The sequence below is a fragment of the Bos grunniens genome, chromosome 10, assembly GCF_055505025.1.
Source record: "Bos grunniens cultivar Pamir isolate PY7600 chromosome 10, Bosgru_T2T1.0, whole genome shotgun sequence".
In the NCBI taxonomy this organism is placed as follows: domain Eukaryota; kingdom Metazoa; phylum Chordata; class Mammalia; order Artiodactyla; family Bovidae; genus Bos; species Bos grunniens.
In genome coordinates this window covers 28,098,578-28,120,238 of record NC_141174.1, presented here as the reverse complement: position 1 = coordinate 28,120,238, position 21,661 = coordinate 28,098,578, and the positions used below count along the sequence as shown (strand labels likewise).

General features: G+C 41.9%; 1 protein-coding gene across 2 annotated transcripts in view; it reads right to left on the bottom strand.

Moving 5' to 3' along the window:
• KCNH5 (potassium voltage-gated channel subfamily H member 5) overlaps positions 1-21,661 on the bottom strand; it is a 496,645-nt gene that overhangs the window by 386,501 nt on the left and 88,483 nt on the right. Inside the window, exon 1 of one of the 2 annotated variants that reach the window (XM_086318924.1) lies at positions 3,921-4,739. The exons of the other annotated variant lie outside the window; for it this stretch is intronic. Coding sequence (XP_086175050.1) covers positions 3,921-3,993 — 73 coding nt within the window. The 5' untranslated portion in view covers positions 3,994-4,739. Of the gene's footprint in view, positions 1-3,920; positions 4,740-21,661 lie in introns of those variants that run through there. 2 annotated transcript variants of the gene reach the window in all.

The window sequence follows — 21,661 nt, the reverse complement described above, 5'->3', positions numbered from 1 at the left end:
ACTAGTTACTGTCACTCAAACTAACAATGTCTGCCTATTTGCTAAGGAATCAAAGCCAACATATACACAAAAATGTACTGCCCAAAGCAGTAATCACATTGAAGGCCTTGGAAATATTTTGTTTTGTTTAAATCTAAAGTTCTACCTAAAAGTCTTTAAAAAACTGCTACTTTCTTTCAGGTACCTACCCTCTACCCATAAGTGTACTGCTCCCTACAGCCCAAAACATATGGATGAAGAGCTTGCAAAAATACTGAAATTTAAATAAGGAAAGCTAACCTAATAATGTTTCAGACACAGATTCAGTCAGTAAGCACTTTGGATGGAAGCCTTCTATGAGACATTGCATGTCTGTAATGAACTCGCCACATAGTTCCTAAACTTTCTCTTCCTAACTACATACTTTGATTTTACTAGCCAAAAATGTATCTAAATCTTGCTATTGCATTTATGCTCTTGACCTTTACAACTTCTTGGAGTAAATAATGTGCACTCTCTGCCTATTAGAATCACATGTAATGATTGTAATTCCTTTTATTTGTCTAAAAATGATCTTATCTTTTATCTTAAAAGAGGAATTTCCTACTTGTACCATTTGGGTATTTGGCTATATAGTATGTTTGTATCCATCCTACTCAATGGCCCTCATTATTTATTTTATAGACTTTGAATCACCAATAACAATTTGAAATGCTTTCCCATAACAGACTGAGTCAACTAAATAAGGAAAATAAAAATCCAATCTCATGAAGCATAAAATAACAGCAAATAGGCCATAGTGCCACTCTAGGGCAAAGAATACAGCACCGTTATTCTGGAAAATTGCAACTGAGGAGTTTGGAACTCTATTAGGAAATCCTCATGTTTAAAAACTATACCCAAATATATCACACTTCTTGCTCTTTTGTTCTTCATCAAGAAGTATTCTGATGGATTTCTAATTGACTGAGATTTCAGCTCATTAGTGATAGCCTAATAAATAAAAGCTTGTATCCCTCCTTTTCTCTCTCCCCTACTTCTTGTTCCCTCCTTCTCTGTATTCCGCTACTTTTTACATCTCTCTTTTGCCCACTGAGTGTGTGAAAGAATGTATTTCCTCTGCATCTGTCTTGGTGTCTGAGTGGATACCTGTCTGTACTTTATCTGTGTGCAGCTCTACATATGTTTGTACTCCATCTGATTCTCACTAAAAGATCTGATCTTTTCACAAGAAGAAAATGAGGTTGTGTCAGAAAAAGAAGAATTTCATGGAGGACAGGTAAATAGCCAATCCCAAACCATCTTTCTTCAATTCTTAAATATATTGGGAGTACCACTTCCCTTTTTTTCCACTAAAGCTCTGCAAATACATCACTTTCAACATTGTTAAGTTATTGAATAATGAAATCTTTACTGTGACAAACTCAATCCATCTGTGAGAACCCTGATGGGTATTTTCTGTTAATCTCAATTAAACAATTTCTCAGAATGAATTTTTTTATTTCTCTGCCAAATCATATACAAATGACGACAACTATGGGATATTCCCACAAAATTTAACACTGTAATTCTCAATTTCTGAGGTACTTCCTATGTAAGTGGCATTGAGACATTTCAGTACTGATTACATACACAAGAACATATACTTACCTCAAATATCTAACACATTTCAAACAAAGCTGAGAGGTTTTGAGTAGCTGTATTGTAAGTTAGCCACATGCAATTAGAGGTGATATTTAAAATGCAAAAACAGATGAATTTTCATTTGTACTAGCTGCTATCCATGGAAAGAAACATTAAGCCAGTGAAGCAATTATAACATGAAGTGTAAAAAAGATAAAACGTTCATTAATTTGGATAGTGGATTTAAAATGGAGGCAATAGAAGCAGCTATTTCTAAACCACATAAAGTAAGTCATAATTTCATGGTATATCAAAAATAAAAGATATTCTGCAAACTGGCTCATAGTTTCAGTCTGTATAAGAAGTTTCATCCAAAGATGCTATAAGAGTAAACTTCAGTCAATTCTCATCTACTTTCTAGTTACCATGCAGAGCAATAGAGAACCCTCCAAAAATTTTTAAGGCCTTCTCTTAAAAGTCCTCTTGCAGACCAAATTGCATGGAGTTGAAATAACCCAAGAGGATGAGAAAGCTGAAAAAAACGGGCTCTATCTTAAAAGCTATATCTTAAATAGCTAATTCCAATAAACTTTAAATTTCCCAAACTGGTTGTTTTAATAGTAATATCTCTTTGTACTCCAGGTTTCTATACAATATTAATATAGGAAATAATGTATAAACATATAAATTGTCTACCATAATGAGTTCATATTTTATATTATCATAAAAAATCAAACACACACTCAAAATCACACTGGAATGGCTAAAAATATTATAGTTATTTTTTAAAACTAGACCAGGCCTATTAGCCATTTTTTCCAACCCCAAAAGGTCAGTTCAAGACTTGAAACAGGCATTGATAAAATAGGAAGAAATAAAGTCAAAAGTCACAAATTAAAGCCTAATACCATGTCAGAGATTGATGAAAAGTACCTTGGGACACTGACATTACAGTCCCAAAATCAAGGGAAATATTTCCAAACCTAGTTTTAGAAGAGATTATATCCTAAGAATTAACAACTTAATCTATCAATTCAGGAAAAGCACAATTGTGCCTCTCTCTGTCTTGCCCACTAAGCAGGGAGCTTTTTGAAAGCACAAGTGTCTTAATCATTTTTTATCCAAAGGATTCCACAGAGTGTCTCTTGTATAAGGCATCCAAATAAATATTGTTTAATTGAATGAATGAATGATTAAACAATGATTATGGAACTGCATAGAGCATTTCCATTGCTTTAGTCCAAGATCTACTGTAATTAATATGCAGAAATGTCTTTCTTATAATTCTCCAAGCAAAGGATCTCAAAATAAAATAACTGGCTTCTGAAGGAAAAAAGGACAACTTTAAAGCATATTTTACATATCTTGCTTGTAAAATTAAAAATTACATAAAAGATTTGAAAACAAGTCGAAGATGTATATTTCAGTAAAATGCAAAGTTTACAAGGTCCTAAAAGGTGAAATATATAACCATCCCCATTCAGATATCTTAGAGGAAATGAAGGCAGAAATGGACAGAAATTTAAAGTCACTTTAAGGCAAGAAAACCCTAGCCTCAGTAGCAAGGTAGGACGGCATTTTTAAAATTGTTTCTTTAGTTACTTTAAAAGCACAGTAGCTATTGTGTTCCCTCTATATTTCTCCTGTTTAAGTCATATCAAATATATCATATAGATCAACACAGACCAATGCCTCAGAAAAAAGAAACTTCAAATTTGACCAAAATAATAGCCTTTCCCTTTTTCCAGAACAGCCTCTTTCTTAGGTTCAATTCCAAGCACTAGGCTCCCAAGCACTAGGCTCCCAAACACTAGGCTCCTTTGAACGGTGCCCATTGGGCCTGAAAGCCATTCCAGAGACTTAAATCTTAAGGAGCCACTTTCACAGCCATTCCCAACTTAAGGGAAGCCCTTCCACCGAAATTAAAAATTTGATCAGTCTCTGCAGTCTACTTGATTTAAAAAAAAAAAAAAAATGTGGTGGAAAGATGAACAAGAAAGACATCCCTCAACAAACTCAACTCTGTTCTCCAGCTGTACCTCCTCCCTACCCGCTACTCCCCTTCGACTTCCTCTGCTCCCGGTTCTGGACAGGTGGGAGGGGGGTGAGTAAGTCTTGGGGAGGGGCTGCAACAAACTTTCTTTCTGCCACCTCGTTCCCACCCCCACCTCACATCAGGTCCACCTGGTAACTGAAGCCATTGGAAAGGGCCGTCCGTATCCCCCTCCCCCCCTTGGGAAAGGGATGAGATGAGGTGGATGGGGGCGTGGGTGGTCAGGATGCAGGTGGAGGGGTGTTCTGACTGTAACTCTTCTTACCACTGGAGCGCCTGACGATGTTTTCCAGAAACGTGTTCTGCGGTGCCACCAGCCCTCTCTTGCCCCCCGGCATCCTGGGTCTAAAGAGCAGCGGCCAGGATCCGCGGCGGGGGAGGGGGGGTTGCAAGAAGAGAAGGTGGAGCAAGAAGAGGAAAAGGTGGAAGAGAAGATCGAGCCGAAAGAAGAGGGGGCGCGGCGGCGGCGGCGGGGTCCCCTCACTGTGTCTCCAGCCCGACCCGGATGAGCAGCTCTGGGGAGAAGGACCAGGCAGTTCATGGTAGTAGCACTCCCCCGGCCGCCGCTGCCCAGACTGTGGCGGTGCCGCGCACGGGGCTCGGGAACTGCAGGCTCCGCGGGGCACAATGCGCCTGCGCCGCCCCCGCTGTCGCTGTCCCGCCGGTGCTGATGCTGAAGCTGCCGCTGAGGCTGTTGTCGCGGCGGCGGTCACCTAGGCGCGGGATCAGCATTTCTCCCCCTGCCCCGACCATCGGGGCCGAGGGAGCAGGAAAAGCCTACTCAAAGCCCTCTCTACTGCCCCTTCCTCTCTCCCTTCCCTCATCCACCCCTCTGGCGCGGCTGGTTCAGGGTTGCCCGGCTGAGCCCAACTTCTGCCCGGCTGCGCGCCCGGTGGCCGCTTTTCTCTTCCCGGAGATCGAGGCTAACGCTCGCTGTCCAATGGGTCCCTGAAGAGGGCGAGAAAGTGGGGAGAGGCAGGCGGGATGCCAAAGAGAGCAATAGGCAGTCAGAGGGGGTCACATCTCCGTTTCTCCTGCCAAGGTCCAGAGTCCCGACTGCACCCGGGAACGCGGCTGCCGGGGCGGAGGTGTTGATCATCTCCCGCTCCAGCCCAGGCTGAGAACGGAAAGGGGACTGACTGGGCGGCGCGCGGGGACGCAGAGAAGCCACCTGACGCTGCTACTGCCCCCCTCTGGGCTTGGGCTCCCGAAGCTTAACAGAGGAGCTCTCTGCACCCGCCCTAGCCCACGCCTTGGAGCCAGAGCCACATAAGGTCCGAGCGCAGAGCTGGGGGGGGTGAGGGGGGGTGGTGGAGGGGCTCGGAAATGGCCCCTGCACCCCAGGCTAGGTCTGGCGCTCGGTGGGGCGCTGCGACTGCACTGGGATGCTTCCCAGGGCTGCGGAGCGCAGAGGCGAGCGGCGAGCCCCGCCGCCGCTAAGTTGCAGGAAAGGTTGCACTTAATGAAACGAGTAGGGGAAGAGAGTGACTAATTCACCCTCCAAGAGAAGGAGAGTGCAGCGAGCAGCATTTGCAGTGGAAAAACCGTGAAGGCGGTGGGCGCGAAGCTGCCCAGGACCGGAGACTGCGAGCGGGAATCGTTTCCTACAAAGCTCGGAACCAGCGACAGGAGGGGAACCGTTAAAAACAGAGCCCACAAGCCAGAGTCTGTGACGGAGAAGGGAAAATAGCCTAAGTGTGAAGGGACTGGGGCAACAGAGGAAAAGAAATGAGGGAGCTCATGACGGCAAGGATACCTCCTTTTATCTAAGGCCGTGGTTCTAAGTGGTCCCGGACTGGAAGCACCTCCTAAGAACTTGTTTAAAATGCAAATTATTCGGCTCTACCCCAGAGTTCGGAAACCAGGAACTCTGGGAGCTGGGGCTAACAATGCTTTAAGAAGCGCTCCAGATAAATATTCTTCTTGCTCAAGTTTAAGAATAACTGATCTAAGGCTTTCGCTCCGGAGGCTTCGCCCGGGCCTGTCTAGAAAGGACGACTGCATAAACAGGGAAGAGGAGTGAGGACAGAAAGTGCGCTCCCACCGGGTCAGAGGTTAGTAGCTAGGCAAAGCATTAAGTAGGAAGGCTAAAGGAGCGTTGGATGGGGGTGTCCCCTTTGCTGGGACCTGTGCTAGATAACCCTTGCTAGAAACGATCAAACTGGGCTGCTCAGAAGTAGTAGGATTCTCCCTGGAAGGGGTCAGAAGAAATAACCTCTGCTCTGCCCCTACTCTGGGCAGGGGAATAGGGAAGCGGGGATGGTGTCTGGACTTCCTTTGGAGACCCCTAGATTACCAAGTGCGCTCAAGTTACTGTCCCCCTCTCCAGAGCAGTCTGTGTAAGGGCCATAGCCTGTAGCCAAAGTGGGTGAAGTGAAGTCCTTCAGTCGTGTCCGACTCTTTGCGACCCCATGGACTGTGGCCTACCAGGCTCCTCCATCCATGGGATTTTCCAGGCAAGAGTACCAGAGTGGGTTGCCATTTCCTTCTCCAGGGGATCTTCCTGACCCAGGGATTGAACCCGGGTCTCCCTCACTGCAGGAGGACTCTTTACTCTCTGAGCCTGGAGGGAAGCTAGCCTGTAGCCAAGAGACACATAAATGCACAGCCAATATCCAGGCTTTAGTTTAGGATCATTTTCTCCCTCTCCTCTGAAATTTCCACTGGTTCCTCCAGAGATTGGGTGACTGATCAAACCCAGAAGGTTGATGCGCTGTAAGAAGCAGTTTGCTCTGCTAGGATTCTTTCCACACAAAATCAAGAGACTTGGAATAACAGTAGCCTAGCCTTGCTTTCGGGAGAAGGCAATGGCAACCCACTCCAGTACTCTTGCCTGGAAAATCCCATGGACAGAGGAGCCTGGTAGGCTGCAGTCCATGGGGTCGCTAAGAGTCAGACATGACTGAGTGACTTCACTTTCACTTTTCACTTTCATGCATTGGAGAAGGAAATGGCAACCCACTCCAGTGTCCTTGCCTGGAGAATCCCAGGGACAGGGGAGCCTGCTGAGCTGCCATCTATGGAGTCGCACAGAGTCTGACACGACTGAAGCGACTTAGCAGCAGCCTTGCTTTCTGGGCTTCCTCTGGTGGCTCAGCAGTAAAGAATCTGCATGCAATGCGAGAACCACAGGAGACACAGGTTCTATCTCTGGGTCAGAAAGATCCCCTAGAAGAAGGCATGGCAACCCACTCCAGGATTCTTGCCTCAAGAATCCCATGGACAGAGGAGCCTGGCGGGCTACAGTCCATAGGATCTCAAAGAGTCAGACATGACTGAAGCAACTTAGTACACTGGCAGGCAGCCTTGATTTCTACCCCAAGCACTCCTGGTGGTGCCAGTTCATTTCCCTACAACTAGAATGTCTTATAAATGCATAGGGGTGTTTTTTTAGTATAAATGCATTGGAGTGTCTTTAGTTAAATAACAAGGAGCTCAAGTTCAGATTGGATCCTGGTGATTAGCCTGCCAGGACATGAGTCAGAGATGTGGCTGAGGTTACAGCTCTCTTTCTGAAGTTTACTGTGTGTGATTTAAGAGGAAAATGAAGGTCAAAATCTCTCAGTTGTGTCCAACTCTTTGGGACCCCATAGACTGTAGCCCTCCAGGATCCATGGAATTCTCTAGACAAGAATACTGGAGTCGGTATCCATTGCCTTCTCCAGGGGATCTTCCCAACCCCGGGGTTGAACCCAGGTATCCTGCACTGCAGGCAGATTCTTTCCTGTCTGAGCCATCAAGGAAGTCTGTATAAGCAGAAGAGGAACTGGAAATCTGAGCTTAGACAGACAATTGGATTTTGCCCCTCTTCTGGTGATTCTTCTGTGACCTCTGCTTATGGCTACTAGGCTACTGTACAGACCACGACTAATCAGCCATTCACAGTCTTAGGTACTGCGGTATTAATAAGCAGGCTAATTTCACATATATAATAGAAAATATATAAATATCTATAAAATACATGCATAATATCAATATATTTCATAGATTGCAATCCTAGGCTTCTAACATATGATAAATCTATCATCACCATTTACAGGAAATATCTCAAATCTACATGTTCTTTTGCACATCATCAGCTGCCCACATCTTGCTTCTGGGTATTGATATAAAATCTCAGCTTGCCAGCATTTCCCATCTAGTATAAATATCCCTGTTCCTAATCACTCCTCTGTGGGTGTATTAGCTCACACTTCCCAAAGAGGAAACTCTTTTGGACTCCATTAAGACACAGTCACACAATTACTGGTAGAATTTCCCCATTTATTTCCAGCTGCAGATTTAATTAAAATGACATCCTTTTTTCTTTGTCCTTCATAATATCATAGCATTATAACTTTGCAATTATTTTGATTATTGCAAAAAAAAACTGATCATTAGAAAGTGTCAAATCCTTGGTTTACACACTTTTCTTAATCCTCTAGTTTAAATTTTCAATTTACAGAAGAGGAAAGCAAGGCTTGGAGAGATAAGGTGCCTAATCCAAGATGCCACAGTGCTTTAGAGGCTACATTGTGACTAGAATCGAGCCTTCTAAACCTGTAGTGAGAGCTCCTTGTAAATAATAGAAAAAACCTGATGTTGGTATAGCGTGGTAATGATCAGCAACATTTGATGATCTCTACTGCCATCGCTGGTTTTGCAGAACTGCAGAGAAGAGAAACCCCTGATAATCACTTGCAACAGCTCCTAATCAACATAGAATTAAGGAAAACAGAGCAGAACTGGCAGCGTATGGACTGACTGGCTGGAAGGAATGTGCTGGCAGATTGCAGCAGGTGCCGGTACAGCATTTTAAAAGTGGTTTTCAGACAGAGTCCATATGTTGTAACCAAGCCACAGGATATACAGGTGAAACAGACAGGAATCAGCAAGCTTTCAATGTCACACAAAGGGCATTTCACTGCAAAGATTACATTTTAGAGCAGAATCATTGTCCTTTCCTTCTGTCTTGGGGTACTGCAATTAGAGTGGTGTTGACTGTGAGAGCCAAGAGTTCCAATACCCAGAGGTGTTCACCAACTCCAAAGTCACAGCTATGAAATGAAGGGAAGGCTAGCTGAGCTGCAGGTGTATGTCTGCCTACAATGTGGGAGACCTGGGTTCGATCCCTGGGATGGGAAGATCCCCTGGAGAAGGAAATGGCAAACCACTGCAGAACTCTTGCCTAGAAAACCCCATGGACAGAGGAGCCTGGTAGGCTACAGTCCATGAGGTCACAAAAAGTCAGACACGACTGAGCAACTTCACTTTCCAGTTTAACAGCAACCAGTACAAGAGCAAAGAGTTAGAAAATGATATATTAGGAAGCAATGGTTTGTAATTACTATAGGTTTGCTGAAGGATTCTTTTATCCCTCCTTTGAGGATTTACAATATAGTTTATTTGACAGTAGCTATAATTATATGTAAACTCTCAGAAATGTGTTAAAAATAGGTCCAGTCTAACACTGTTTGATCTTTTATTTCAAAATGGCCCACCCACTACTCTCTCTGGGGATGGTTTTTCTCTCCATCCCTGCTCTCTGTTTTTGGACAGAGGTATAAGATGCAACCTGTAGATGTTAAATGGGTGGTTCTGATGGAGAAATGGGAGGAAAGAAGAAAACAGAAAGCCAGAAGTTGCTCTCCATCCTGGCCTCCAGGATTGGTGACATTAGCTGCAGTATCAGCTCAAACCATTTCCAGTTTCCCAATCCATTTTCCAAATCTCACTCTCCACCTCACCTAGAGCCCAACCTCTGCTCTAGCAATAAAATATCCAAATTATTATTTGATTCCCTTGCTTGCACAAAGTCCCACACTTAAACTTATAACCTTTGTCTTTCTCTCTCCCACCCCAGAATCTAAGAGAAAGCAGAATATTTAGCCTCAATTTCCCCTGCTGTAAGAATGGAAATTTGAAATTCTACTTAAGAGTGCTGTTACGAGGATGAAATGAGATCCTATTTGATAGCTATTAAAATAATATCTGGCATGTAACAAGGACCATATAAATGTTTGTCAATAAGCCTTTTCATCCCTTTCTATTTTCATCTACAATAATAGCTCTAGGTGGTGGTCATTATTTATGCTCACCAATAACCAAGCACCTTCTCCACTTCCTTGAAATTAATTATGGCCATAAACTATTAATAGTTCTGGTCAATGAACTGTGAATAGAGGCAATGTTTATTACTTCCTGGTGAAAGCAGATAAGAGTCAGAATCCAGTGTTTGATGCTCCTCTTCCTCTGCTTCAGTGACTGTGGAATGCCAAGCAACACAAGAACAGCTACAGGAAGGATTACCTAGACCTGTGGTAGACATTATATAAGCAGGAAATAAGCTTCTGTTAAGACACTGAGATTCTGGCACTGTTCCTCACTGTACAATACCCTGATCTACCCTAACTGATGTGGATTGTGAACTTGCTTTGCTGCTGCTAAGTTGCTTCAGTCGTGTCCGACTCTGTGCGACCCCATAGACGGCAGCCCACCAGGCTCCCCCATCCCTGGGATTCTCCAGGCAAGAACACTGGAGTGGGTTGCTATTTCCTTCTCCAGTGTAGGAAAGTGAAAAGTGAAAGGGAAGTCGCCCAGTAGTGTCCGACTCTTCACGACCCCATGGACTGCAGCCTACCAGGCTCCTCTGTCCATGGGATTTTCCAGGCAAGAGTACTGGAGTGGGTTGCCATTGCCTTCTCCCGACCTTGCTTTAGCTACAGCAAATTAGGGGAACAATAATTCCCTGACTGTACACTAGAATCACCTGGGGAGCTTATAAAAATCCCAATGTCCTGGCCACAGCCCCCAGACCAAGTACATCAGAATCTCTGAGTGTGAGACTCATACATCAGTAGTTTTTTAAGTTCCCGAGGTGATTTCAATGTGCAGCCAAGTTAAGAGCCATTGTCCTACATGGAAACATCTTAAATGTCCATCAACAGAGGAATGGATAAAGAAGATGTGGTACATATACAATCAACTATGGTTTCAACCATAAAAAGGAACAAAATAGTGTAATTTGAAGAAATGTGGATGGATCTAGAGACTGTCATACTGGATGAAATGTCAGAAAGAGATAAATATTGCATATGAACACATATGTGGAATCTAGAAAAATCGTATGATGAACCTATTTACAAAGCAGAAATAGAGATACAAATGTTGAGAACAAACGTATGGACACCAAAGGGGCAGGAGATAAATTGGGAGACTGGAACGGACATATATATATACACACACTGCTGCTGCTAAGTCACTTCGGTCGTGTCCAACTCTGTGCAACCCCATAGACGGCAGCCCACCAGGCTCCTCCGTCCCTGGGATTCTCCAGGCAAGACACTGGAGTGGGTTGCCATTTCCTTCTCCAATGCATGAAAGCAAAAAGTGAAAGTGAAGTCGCTCAGTCATGTCTGACCCTCAGCAACCCCATGGACTGCAGCCTTCCAGGCTCCTCCATCCGTGGAATTTTCCAGGCAAGAGTACTGGAGTGGGGTGCCATTGCCTTCTCCAATATATACACTGCTGCTGTTGCTGCTTTTAAGTCTACTATGTGTAAAATAGACAGCTACTGAGAATCTACCATGGAATTATCCCTTCCCCCTGGAGAAGGCAATGGCACCCCACTCCAGTACTCTTGCCTGGAAAATCCCAGGGATGGAGGAGCCTGGTAGGCTGCAGTCCATGGGGTGGCTGAGAGTCGGACACGACTGAGCAACTTCACTTTCACTTTTCACTTTCATGCATTGGAGAAGGAAATGGCAACCCACTCCAGTGTTCTTGCCTGGAAAATCCCAGGGATGGGGGAGCTTGGTAGGCTGCCATCTATGGGATCGCACAGAGTCAGACATGACTGAAGCAATGCAGCAGCAGCAGCAGCAGCCTCAATTCTCAAAGATCAGACCTATGGTACAACCACCTAGCAAAGACTCCACACTAATATATCCAACTATGAGTTTCTCTATACTTGTAGCTGCTGAGCTTCTCAGGAGAGAATCACAAAAGCTCCAAGATTGAGGCACCAGAAACTCAAGGTCTCCATAATCAATTTGCCTCTCCACTGAATATATTAGGCATCTAGGGATGCCTTCTACACATCCCTAGTCAACTGACCCTTCCATTCTCTACAGTAGCTTTCCAAAGCTGCTTCTCTCTTTTCACACCTCAGAGCTACCCTCTTACCTCTCCATCTCAGAAGATGAGCCACAGAGAACAGGTTATGTTGTCAACCCTTAGACTTCCTGCTTTGGCTGTCTTTCCTTTATCTTCTTTCTTCATAGTGAGCAGAAAGCAATTCCCCTCACCATCCCTCCACTAGCACTCTGGATCCTATTCACTCATGCCTCTGGAAGAACTTCACTTTCGTAGCTGCCCCCTCATTCCTCTTAGGAGAAGGCAATGGCACCCCACTCCAGTACTCTTGCCTGGAAAATCCCATGGACAGAGGAGCCTGGTAGGCTGCAGTCCATGGGGGCGCACCGAGTTGGACACACCTGAGCGACTTCACTTTCACTTTTCACTTTCATGCATCGGAGCAGAAAATGACAACCCACTCCAGTGTTCTTGCCTGGAGAATCCCAGGGATGGGGGAGCCTGGTGGGCTGCTGTCTACGGGGTCACACAGAGTTGGACACAACTGAAGCGACTTAGCAGCAGCAGCCTCATTCCTCTCTCTTCAACATCAATATGCTTTAAGAATGCTTTCTTTACTCACTGTTCTGTTCAGATTTTTTAATTGCCAAATCCAGTGAGGCAATTTCATTCTTAATTTCACTTTACCTGCCTATGATGGTTGACCCTGTTCCAACTCCTGTCTACTCAAAACGTTCTCCTGCCTTAGACTGCCTGGTTTTGAATATTATTGTGTGACCTCAGCATTTTAATTAACCTATGTGTGTTTGAGTTTCTTTATTAGTAAAAAGAGAATAATAACAGTCCCTATCTCATATAATTGATTGAAGAATTAAATGGGATATAGAGTCAATACTCCGTAATTGCCTATATGAGAAAAGAATCTAAAAAAGAGTGGAGAGGGGAGGAGCCAAGATGGCGGAGGAGTAGGACGGGGAGAACACTTTCTCCCCCACAAATTCATCAAAAGAGCATTTAAACGTCGAGTAAATTCCACAGGACAGCTTCTGAGTGCCGGCAGAGGACATCGGGCACCCAGAGAAGCAACCCAACTCTTCGAGGGGAGGTAGGAAAAAATATTAAAAACAAAAAAAAGGGAGACAAAAGAGGGAGGGACGGAGTTCCGTCCCGGGAAGGGAATCTTAAAAAGAGAGAAGTTTCCAAACATCAGGAAACCTTCTCACTGCCGAATCTGTGCCGAGCTTTGGAAGCACAGAGGGCAACATATCAGGGAGAAAAAATAAATGAACAATTTAAAACTCGCAGATTGCGAGCCCTACAGTAACTCCCCCAGCAGAGAAGCAGCGCAGACGCCTGCATCCGCCATTAGCAAGACGGGGCTGGGCAGGGAGGCGCGGCGTGGGCTGCGTCGCTGAGAGTAAGAATTTGGCCTGAATACCCTGAGCGCTGTCTGAGCGAAATAATTTGGGCTAGCAAACCAGACTGTGGGATACCTACCACGCGAAAAGCCAGCCCTAACCTAAGACCGCCGGGCCCGCGCACGAAACAAAGGACTGAGCAGAGATAGCCGGCTGCAGACCTTCCCCCTCCGGTGACAGGCAGCCAGAGCCAGAAGGGGGCAATCACAGCCCCAGAGAGACATTATCTATAAAATTGTAAGCAGGCTTCTTTGCTAACTAAAACTTCTTGGGGGTCTGGACGGTCAACACCTGCCTGAGAAGGTGCGCCGGTTTTACATCCAGATAACCGAGTGGCGGGGAGGCGATAAGTCGCAGCATTGGCGCTCGCCTGGGAAGAGCAAATTGGCGCTCGGACCTGGGAAGAGCAAATTGGCGCTCGGACCTGGGAAGAGCACAAAACGCAGGCCCAACTGAGTCTGCGCCTCTGAGGACTACCCGAGTGCCTGAACCTGACCGGCTTGGACCTGGGAGGTGCATGCAGCCCAGGGCCAGCCTCGGATTGTTCCCGGCGGAACAACCTAGAGTCCGAGCAGTGTGGACAGGGAGGCTACACACGCCGTGAGCGGGGGCAGACCCAGGGTGGCTGAGGCACTGCGAGCCCACGCCAGTGTTATTTGTTTGCAGCATCCCTCCCTCCCTCCCCACAGCGCGACTGAACAAGTAAGCCTAAAAAAAAAAAAAAAAAGTGTCCTCCACCGTGCCCTTTGAGTCAGGGCGGAAACCAGATACTGAAGAGACTAGCAAACAGAAGAAGATATAACAGAGGGAAACGCCTTGGAAGCTACAGGCAATAGATCAAAACCCTGTGGTTACTACGGACTACATAGGAAGGGGCCTATAGATCTTGAGAAATATAAATCTAACCAAGGAACTAGCCAAAAATGAACTGAACCCACAACACCCACAAAAAAAAAAAAAAGTCCTAGATATATTTTTATTATTTTTACCATCATTCTTTCTTTTTTTTTTAATTAAAAAAAAAAATTTTAAGTCCTCTATTGTTCCTTTAATTTTCACTTTTATAACCTATTACTTTGCAAAAAAAAAAAAAGGAAAAAAAAAAAAAAAGACCCTATTTTTTTCTTCTTCAGCAAACTTCATATATATATATTTTATAATTTTTTGACCTTGGTTTTTTTGTTGTTGTTGTTTTTGTTGTTTTTCTTCTTTTCTTTAACATTGTATTTTTGAAATTCCAAACTCTACTCTAGATTTTTAATTTTCGCTTTTTGGTATATGTTATCAATTTTGTACCTATAGTTTTTTTTTATATAATTTCTGTGACTTTTTTTTTTTTCTTCTTCTCTGTTTCTTTCTCTTCTTCTTTTATATAACATTGTATATATGAAATTCCAAACTTTACTCTAGATTTTTAATTTATGCTTTTTGGTATTTGATATCAATTTTGTACCTGTATTTTCTTTATAATTTTTGTGACATTGTTCGTATCTGTTTGTTTGTTTTCTCTCTTTATTTTTCTTCTTTTCTTTTTTTTTTTCTTTAACATTGTATTTTTGAAATTCCAAACTCTACTCTAGATTTTTAATTTTCGCTTTCTGGTATTAGTTATCAATTTTGTACCTGTACTTTCTTTATAATTTTCGCGACCTTGTTTGTTTTTGTTTGTTCGTTCTTTCTCTCTTTCTTTTCCTTCTTCTTTTCTTTAACGTCGTATTTTTGAAATTCCAAACTCTACTCTAGATTTTTAATTTTTGCTTTTATGTATTTGTTACCAATTTTGTACCTTTAAGGACCCAATCTTCAGGACCCATTTTTCACTAGGGAGTGAGATTACTGGCTTGACTGCTCTCTCTCCCTTTGGACCCTCCTTTTTCTCCACCAGGTCGCCTGTGTCTCCTCCCTAACCCCTCTCTACTCTACCCAACTCAGTGAATTTCTGTGTGTTCCAGACGGTGGAGAACACTTAGGGAACTGATTACTGGCTGGATCTGTCTCCCTCCTTTTCATTCCCCCCTTTTATCCTTCTGGCCACCTCTGTTACCTTCCTCCTTCTTCTCTTCTCTGTATAACCCCGTGAACATCTCTGAGTGGTCCAGTTGTGGAGTGCACATAAGGAAGTGACAACTGGCTAGCCCACTCTCTCCACTATTGATTCACCTCATCTCATCTGGGTCACCTCTAACTCCCTCCTCCCTCTTCTCTTCTCCATGTAACCCTGTGAACCTCTCTGAGTGACCCTCACTGTAGAGAAACCTATCATCTTTAATGTAGATGTTTTATCAATGGTGTTGTATAGAAGGAGAAGTTTTGAAACTACTGTAAAAATAAGACCGATAATCGGAAGCAGGAGACTTAAGTCCAAACCCTGACTCCAGGGAACTCCTGACTCCAAGGAACATTCATTGACAGGAGCTCATCAAATGCCTCCATACCGACACTGAAACCAAGCACCACACAAGGGCCAATAAGTTCCAGGGCAAGACATACCAAGCAAATTCTCCAGCAACAAAGGAACACAGCCCTGAGCTTCAAGATACAGGCTGCCCAAAGTCACCCCAAAACTATAGACATCTCATAACTCATTACTGGACATTTCATTGCACTCCAGAGAGAAGAAATACAGCTCCACCCACCAGAACACCGACACAAGCTTCCCCAGCCAGGAAACCTTGACAAGCCACCTGTACAAACCCACACACAGTGAGGAAACGCCACAATAAAGAGAACTCCACAAACTGCCAGAATACAGAAAGGACACCCCAAACTCAGCAATTTAAACAAGATGAAGAGACAGAGGAATACTCAGCAGATAAAGGAACAGGATAAATGCCCACCAAACCAAACAAAAGAGGAAGAGATAGGGAATCTACCTGATAAAGAATTCCGAATAATGATAGTGAAATTGATCCAAAATCTTGAAACTAAAATGGAATCACAGATAAATAGCCTGGAGACAAGGATTGAGAAGATGCAAGAAAGGTTTAACAAGGACCTAGAAGAAATAAAAAAGAGTCAATATATAATGAATAATGCAATAAGTGAAATTAAAAACACTCTGGAGGCAACAAATAGTAGAATAACAGAGGCAGAAGACAGGATTAGTGAATTAGAAGATAGAATGGTAGAAATAAATGAATCAGAGAGGATAAAAGAAAAACGAATTAAAAGAAATGAGGACAATCTCAGAGACCTCCAGGACAATATTAAATGCTACAACATTCGAATCATAGGGGTTCCAGAAGAAGAAGACAAAAAGAAAGACCATGAGAAAATACTTGAGGAGATAATAGTGGAAAACTTCCCTAAAATGGGGAAGGAAATAATCACCCAAGTCCAAGAAACCCAGAGAGTACCAAACAGGATAAACCCAAGGAGAAACACCCCAAGACACATATTAATCAAATTTACAAAGATCAAACACAAAGAACAAATATTAAAAGCAGCAAGGGAAAAACAACAAATAACACACAAGGGAATTCCCATAAGGATAACAGCTGATCTTTCAATAGAAACTCTTCAAGCCAGGAGGGAATGGCAAGACATACTTAAAATGATGAAAGAAAATAACCTACAGCCCAGATTATTGTACCCAGCAAGGATCTCATTCAAGTATGAAGGAGAAATCAAAAGCTTTTCAGACAAGCAAAAGCTGAGAGAATTCTGCACCACCAAACCAGCTCTCCAACAAATACTAAAGGATATTCTCTAGACAGGAAACACAAAAACGGTGTATAAACTCGAACCCAAAACAATAAAGTAAATGGCAACGGGAACATACTTATCAGTAATTACCTTAAATGTAAATGGGTTGAATGCCCCAACCAAAAGACAAAGACTGGCTGAATGGATACAAAAACAAGACCCCTACATATGTTGTCTACAAGAGACCCACGTCAAAACAGGGGACACATACAGACTGAAAGTGAAGGGCTGGAAAAAGATTTTCCATGCAAATAGGGACCAAAAGAAAGCAGGAGTAGCAATATTCATATCAGATAAAATAGACTTTAAAACAAAGGCTGTGAAAAGAGACAAAGAAGGTCACTACATAATGATCAAAGGATCAATCCAAGAAGAAGATATAACAATTATAAATATATATGCACCCAACACGGGAGCACCACAGTACGTAAGACAAATGCTAACAAGTATGAAAGGAGAAATTAACAATAACACAATAATAATGGGAGACTTTAATACCCCACTTACACCTATGGATAGATCAACTAAACAGAAAATTAACAAGGAAACACAAACTTTAAATGATACAATAGACCAGTTAGACCTAATTGATATCTATAGGTCATTTCATCCCAAAACAATGAATTTCACCTTTTTCTCAAGCGCACATGGAACCTTCTCCAGGATAGATCACATGCTGGGCCATAAAGCTAGCCTTGGTAAATTCAAAAAAATAGAAATCATTCCAAGCATTTTTTCTGAACACAATGCAGTAAGATTAGATCTCAATTACAGGAGAAAAACTATTAAAAATCCCAACATATGGAGGCTGAACAACACACTGCTGAATAACCAACAAATCACAGAAGAAATCAAAAAAGAAATCAAATTTTGCATAGAAACGAATGAAAATGAAAACACAACAACCCAAAACCTGTGGGACACGGTAAAAGCAGTCCTAAGGGGAAAGTTCATAGCAATACAGGCACACCTCAAGAAACAAGAAAAAAGTCAAATAAATAACCTAACTCTACACCTAAAGCAACTAGAAAAGGAAGAAATGAAGAACCCCAGGGTTAGTAGAAGGAAAGAAATCTTAAAAATTAGAGCAGAAATAAATGCAAAAGAAACAAAAGAGACCATAGCAAAAATCAACAAAACCAAAAGCTGGTTCTTTGAAAGGATAAATAAAATTGACAAACCATTAGCCAGACTCATCAAGAAACAAAGGGAGAAAAATCAAATCAACAAAATTAGAAACGAAAATGGAGAGATCACAACAGACAACACAGAAATACAAAGGATCATAAGAGACTACTATCAACAATTATATGCCAATAAAATGGACAACGTGGAAGAAATGGACAAATTCTTAGAAAAGTACAACTTTCCAAAACTGGACCAGGAAGAAATAGAAAATCTTAACAGACCCATCACAAGCATGGAAATTGAAACTGTAATCAAAAATCTTCCAGCAAACAAAAGTCCCGGTCCAGACGGCTTCACAGCTGAATTCTACCAAAAATTTAGAGAAGAGCTGACACCTATCCTGCTCAAACTCTTCCAGAAAATTGCAGAGGAAGGTAAACTTCCAAACTCATTCTATGAGGCCACCACCACCCTAATACCAAAACCTGACAAAGATCCCACAAAAAAAGAAAACTACAGGCCAATATCACTGATGAACATAGATGCAAAAATCCTTAACAAAATTCTAGCAATCAGAATCCAACAACACATTAAAAAGATCATACACCATGATCAAGTGGGCTTTATCCCAGGGATGCAAGGATTCTTCAATATCCGCAAATCAATCAATGTAATACACCACATTAACAAATTGAAAAATAAAAACCATATGATTATCTCAATAGATGCAGAGAAAGCCTTTGACAAAATTCAACATCCATTTATGATAAAAACTCTCCAGAAAGCAGGAATAGAAGGAACATACCTCAACATAATAAAAGCTATATATGACAAACCCACAGCAAACATTATCCTCAATGGTGAAAAATTGAAAGCATTTCCTCTAAAGTCAGGAACAAGACAAGGGTGCCCACTTTCACCATTACTATTCAACATAGTTTTGGAAGTTTTGGCCACAGCAATCAGAGCAGAAAAAGAAATAAAAGGAATCCAAATTGGAAAAGAAGAAGTAAAACTCTCACTATTTGCAGATGACATGATCCTCTACATAGAAAACCCTAAAGAATCCACCAGAAAATTACTAGAAATAATCAATGACTACAGTAAAGTTGCAGGATATAAAATCAACACACAGAAATCCCTTGCATTCCTATACACTAATAATGAGAAAACAGAAAGAGAAATTAAGGAAACAATTCCATTCACCATTGCAACGGAAAGAATAAAATACTTAGGAATATATCTACCTAAAGAAACTAAAGACCTATATATAGAAAACTATAAAACACTGGTGAAAGAAATCAAAGAGGACACTAATAGATGGAGAAATATACCATGTTCATGGATTGGAAGAATCAATATAGTGAAAATGAGTATACTACCCAAAGCAATTTATAGATTCAACGCAATCCCTATCAAGCTACCAACAGTATTCTTCACAGAGCTAGAACAAATAATTTCACAATTTGTATGGAAATACAAAAAACCTCGAATAGCCAAAGCGATCTTGAGAAAGAAGAATGGAACTGGAGGAATCAACCTACCTGACTTCAGGCTCTACTACAAAGCCACAGTTATCAAGACAGTATGGTACTGGCACAAAGACAGAAATATTGATCAATGGAATAAAATAGAAAGCCCAGAGATAAATCCACGCACATATGGACACCTTATCTTCGACAAAGGAGGCAAGAATATACAATGGATTAAAGACAATCTCTTTAACAAGTGGTGCTGGGAAATCTGGTCAACCACTTGTAAAAGAATGAAACTGGACCACTTTCTAACACCATACACAAAAATAAACTCAAAATGGATTAAAGATCTAAACGTAAGACCAGAAACTATAAAACTCCTAGAGGAGAACATAGGCAAAACACTCCCCGACATACATCACAGCAGGATCCTCTATGACCCACCTCCCAGAATATTGGAAATAAAAGCAAAAATAAACAAATGGGACCTAATTAACCTTAAAAGCTTCTGCACATCAAAGGAAACTATTAGCAAGGTGAAAAGACAGCCTTCAGAATGGGAGAAAATAATAGCAAATGAAGCAACTGACAAACAACTAATCTCAAAAATATACAAGCAACTCCTACAGCTCAACTCCAGAAAAATAAACGACCCAATCAAAAAATGGGCCAAAGAACTAAATAGACATTTCTCCAAAGAAGACATACAGATGGCTAACAAACACATGAAAAGATGCTCAACATCACTCATTATCAGAGAAATGCAAATCAAAACCACTATGAGGTACCATTTCACACCAGTCAGAATGGCTGCGATCCAAAAGTCTACAAATAATAAATGCTGGAGAGGGTGTGGAGAAAAGGGAACCCTTTTACACTGTTGGTGGGAATGCAAACTAGTACAGCCACTATGGAGAACAGTGTGGAGATTCCTTAAAAAACTGGAAATAGAACTGCCTTATGATCCAGCAATCCCACTGCTGGGCATACACACTGAGGAAACCAGAAGGGAAAGAGACACGTGTACCCCAATGTTCATCGCAGCACTGTTTATAATAGCCAAGACATGGAAGCAACCTAGATGTCCATCAGCAGATGAATGGATAAGAAAGCTGTGGTACATATACACAATGGAGTATTACTCAGCCATTAAAAAGAATACATTTGAATCAGTTCTAATGAGGTGGATGAAACTGGAGCCTATTATACAGAGTGAAGTAAGCCAGAAGGAAAAACATAAATACAGTATACTAACGCATATATATGGAATTTAGAAAGATGGTAACAATAACCCGGTGTACGAGACAGCAAAAGAGACACTGATGTATAGAACAGTCTTATGGACTCTGTGGGAGAGGGAGAGGGTGGGAAGATTTGGGAGAATGGCAATGAAACGTGTAAAATATCATGTAGGAAACGAGTTGTCAGTCCAGGTTCGATGCATGATGCTGGATGCTTGGGGCTGGTGCACTGGGACGGCCCAGAGGGATGGTATGGGGAGGGAGGAGGGAGGAGGGTTCGGGATGGGGAACACATGTATACCTGTGGCGGATTCATTTTGATATTTGGCAAAACTAATACAATTATGTAAAGTTTAAAAATAAAATAAAATTAGAGAGAAAAGCTAAAAAAAAAAATAAAAAAGAGTGGATATATGTATATGTATAACTGATTCACTTTGCTGTACACCTGAAACTAACAAAACATTGTAAATCAACTATACTCCAACAAAAAAAAATTTTTTTTTTTAAGGAATAGACAGTCAACAGGGGCGTACTGTATAGCACAGGGAAATCTACTCACTATTTTGTAATAACCTATATGGAAAGAGAATCTGGAAAAGAATGGATATATGTAGATATATAGCTGGATCACTATGCTATACACCTGAAACTAGCATAGCATTGTAAATCAACTATAGTCCAATATAAAATAAAAATTAAATTTAAAAAATAATAAAAGTATTGATTTCTCAGCCAAAAAAAAAAAGGCTGAGAAAAATCATTAAACAAGAAAAAACAGAATTAAATGAGATAAGGCAGGTAAGCAGTCTGTATCCCCATTTTTTAATGTAAAACTCTGAAATCCTAAACTTCTTTTTCATAAGTTTGTTACAAACTCATTTGCCAGAAAAGTCTGACCTGAACTGTCATGAAGCTATTTGTACTCTTTTGTTATCCCATTTGCTGTGAATATACATGTTTTGC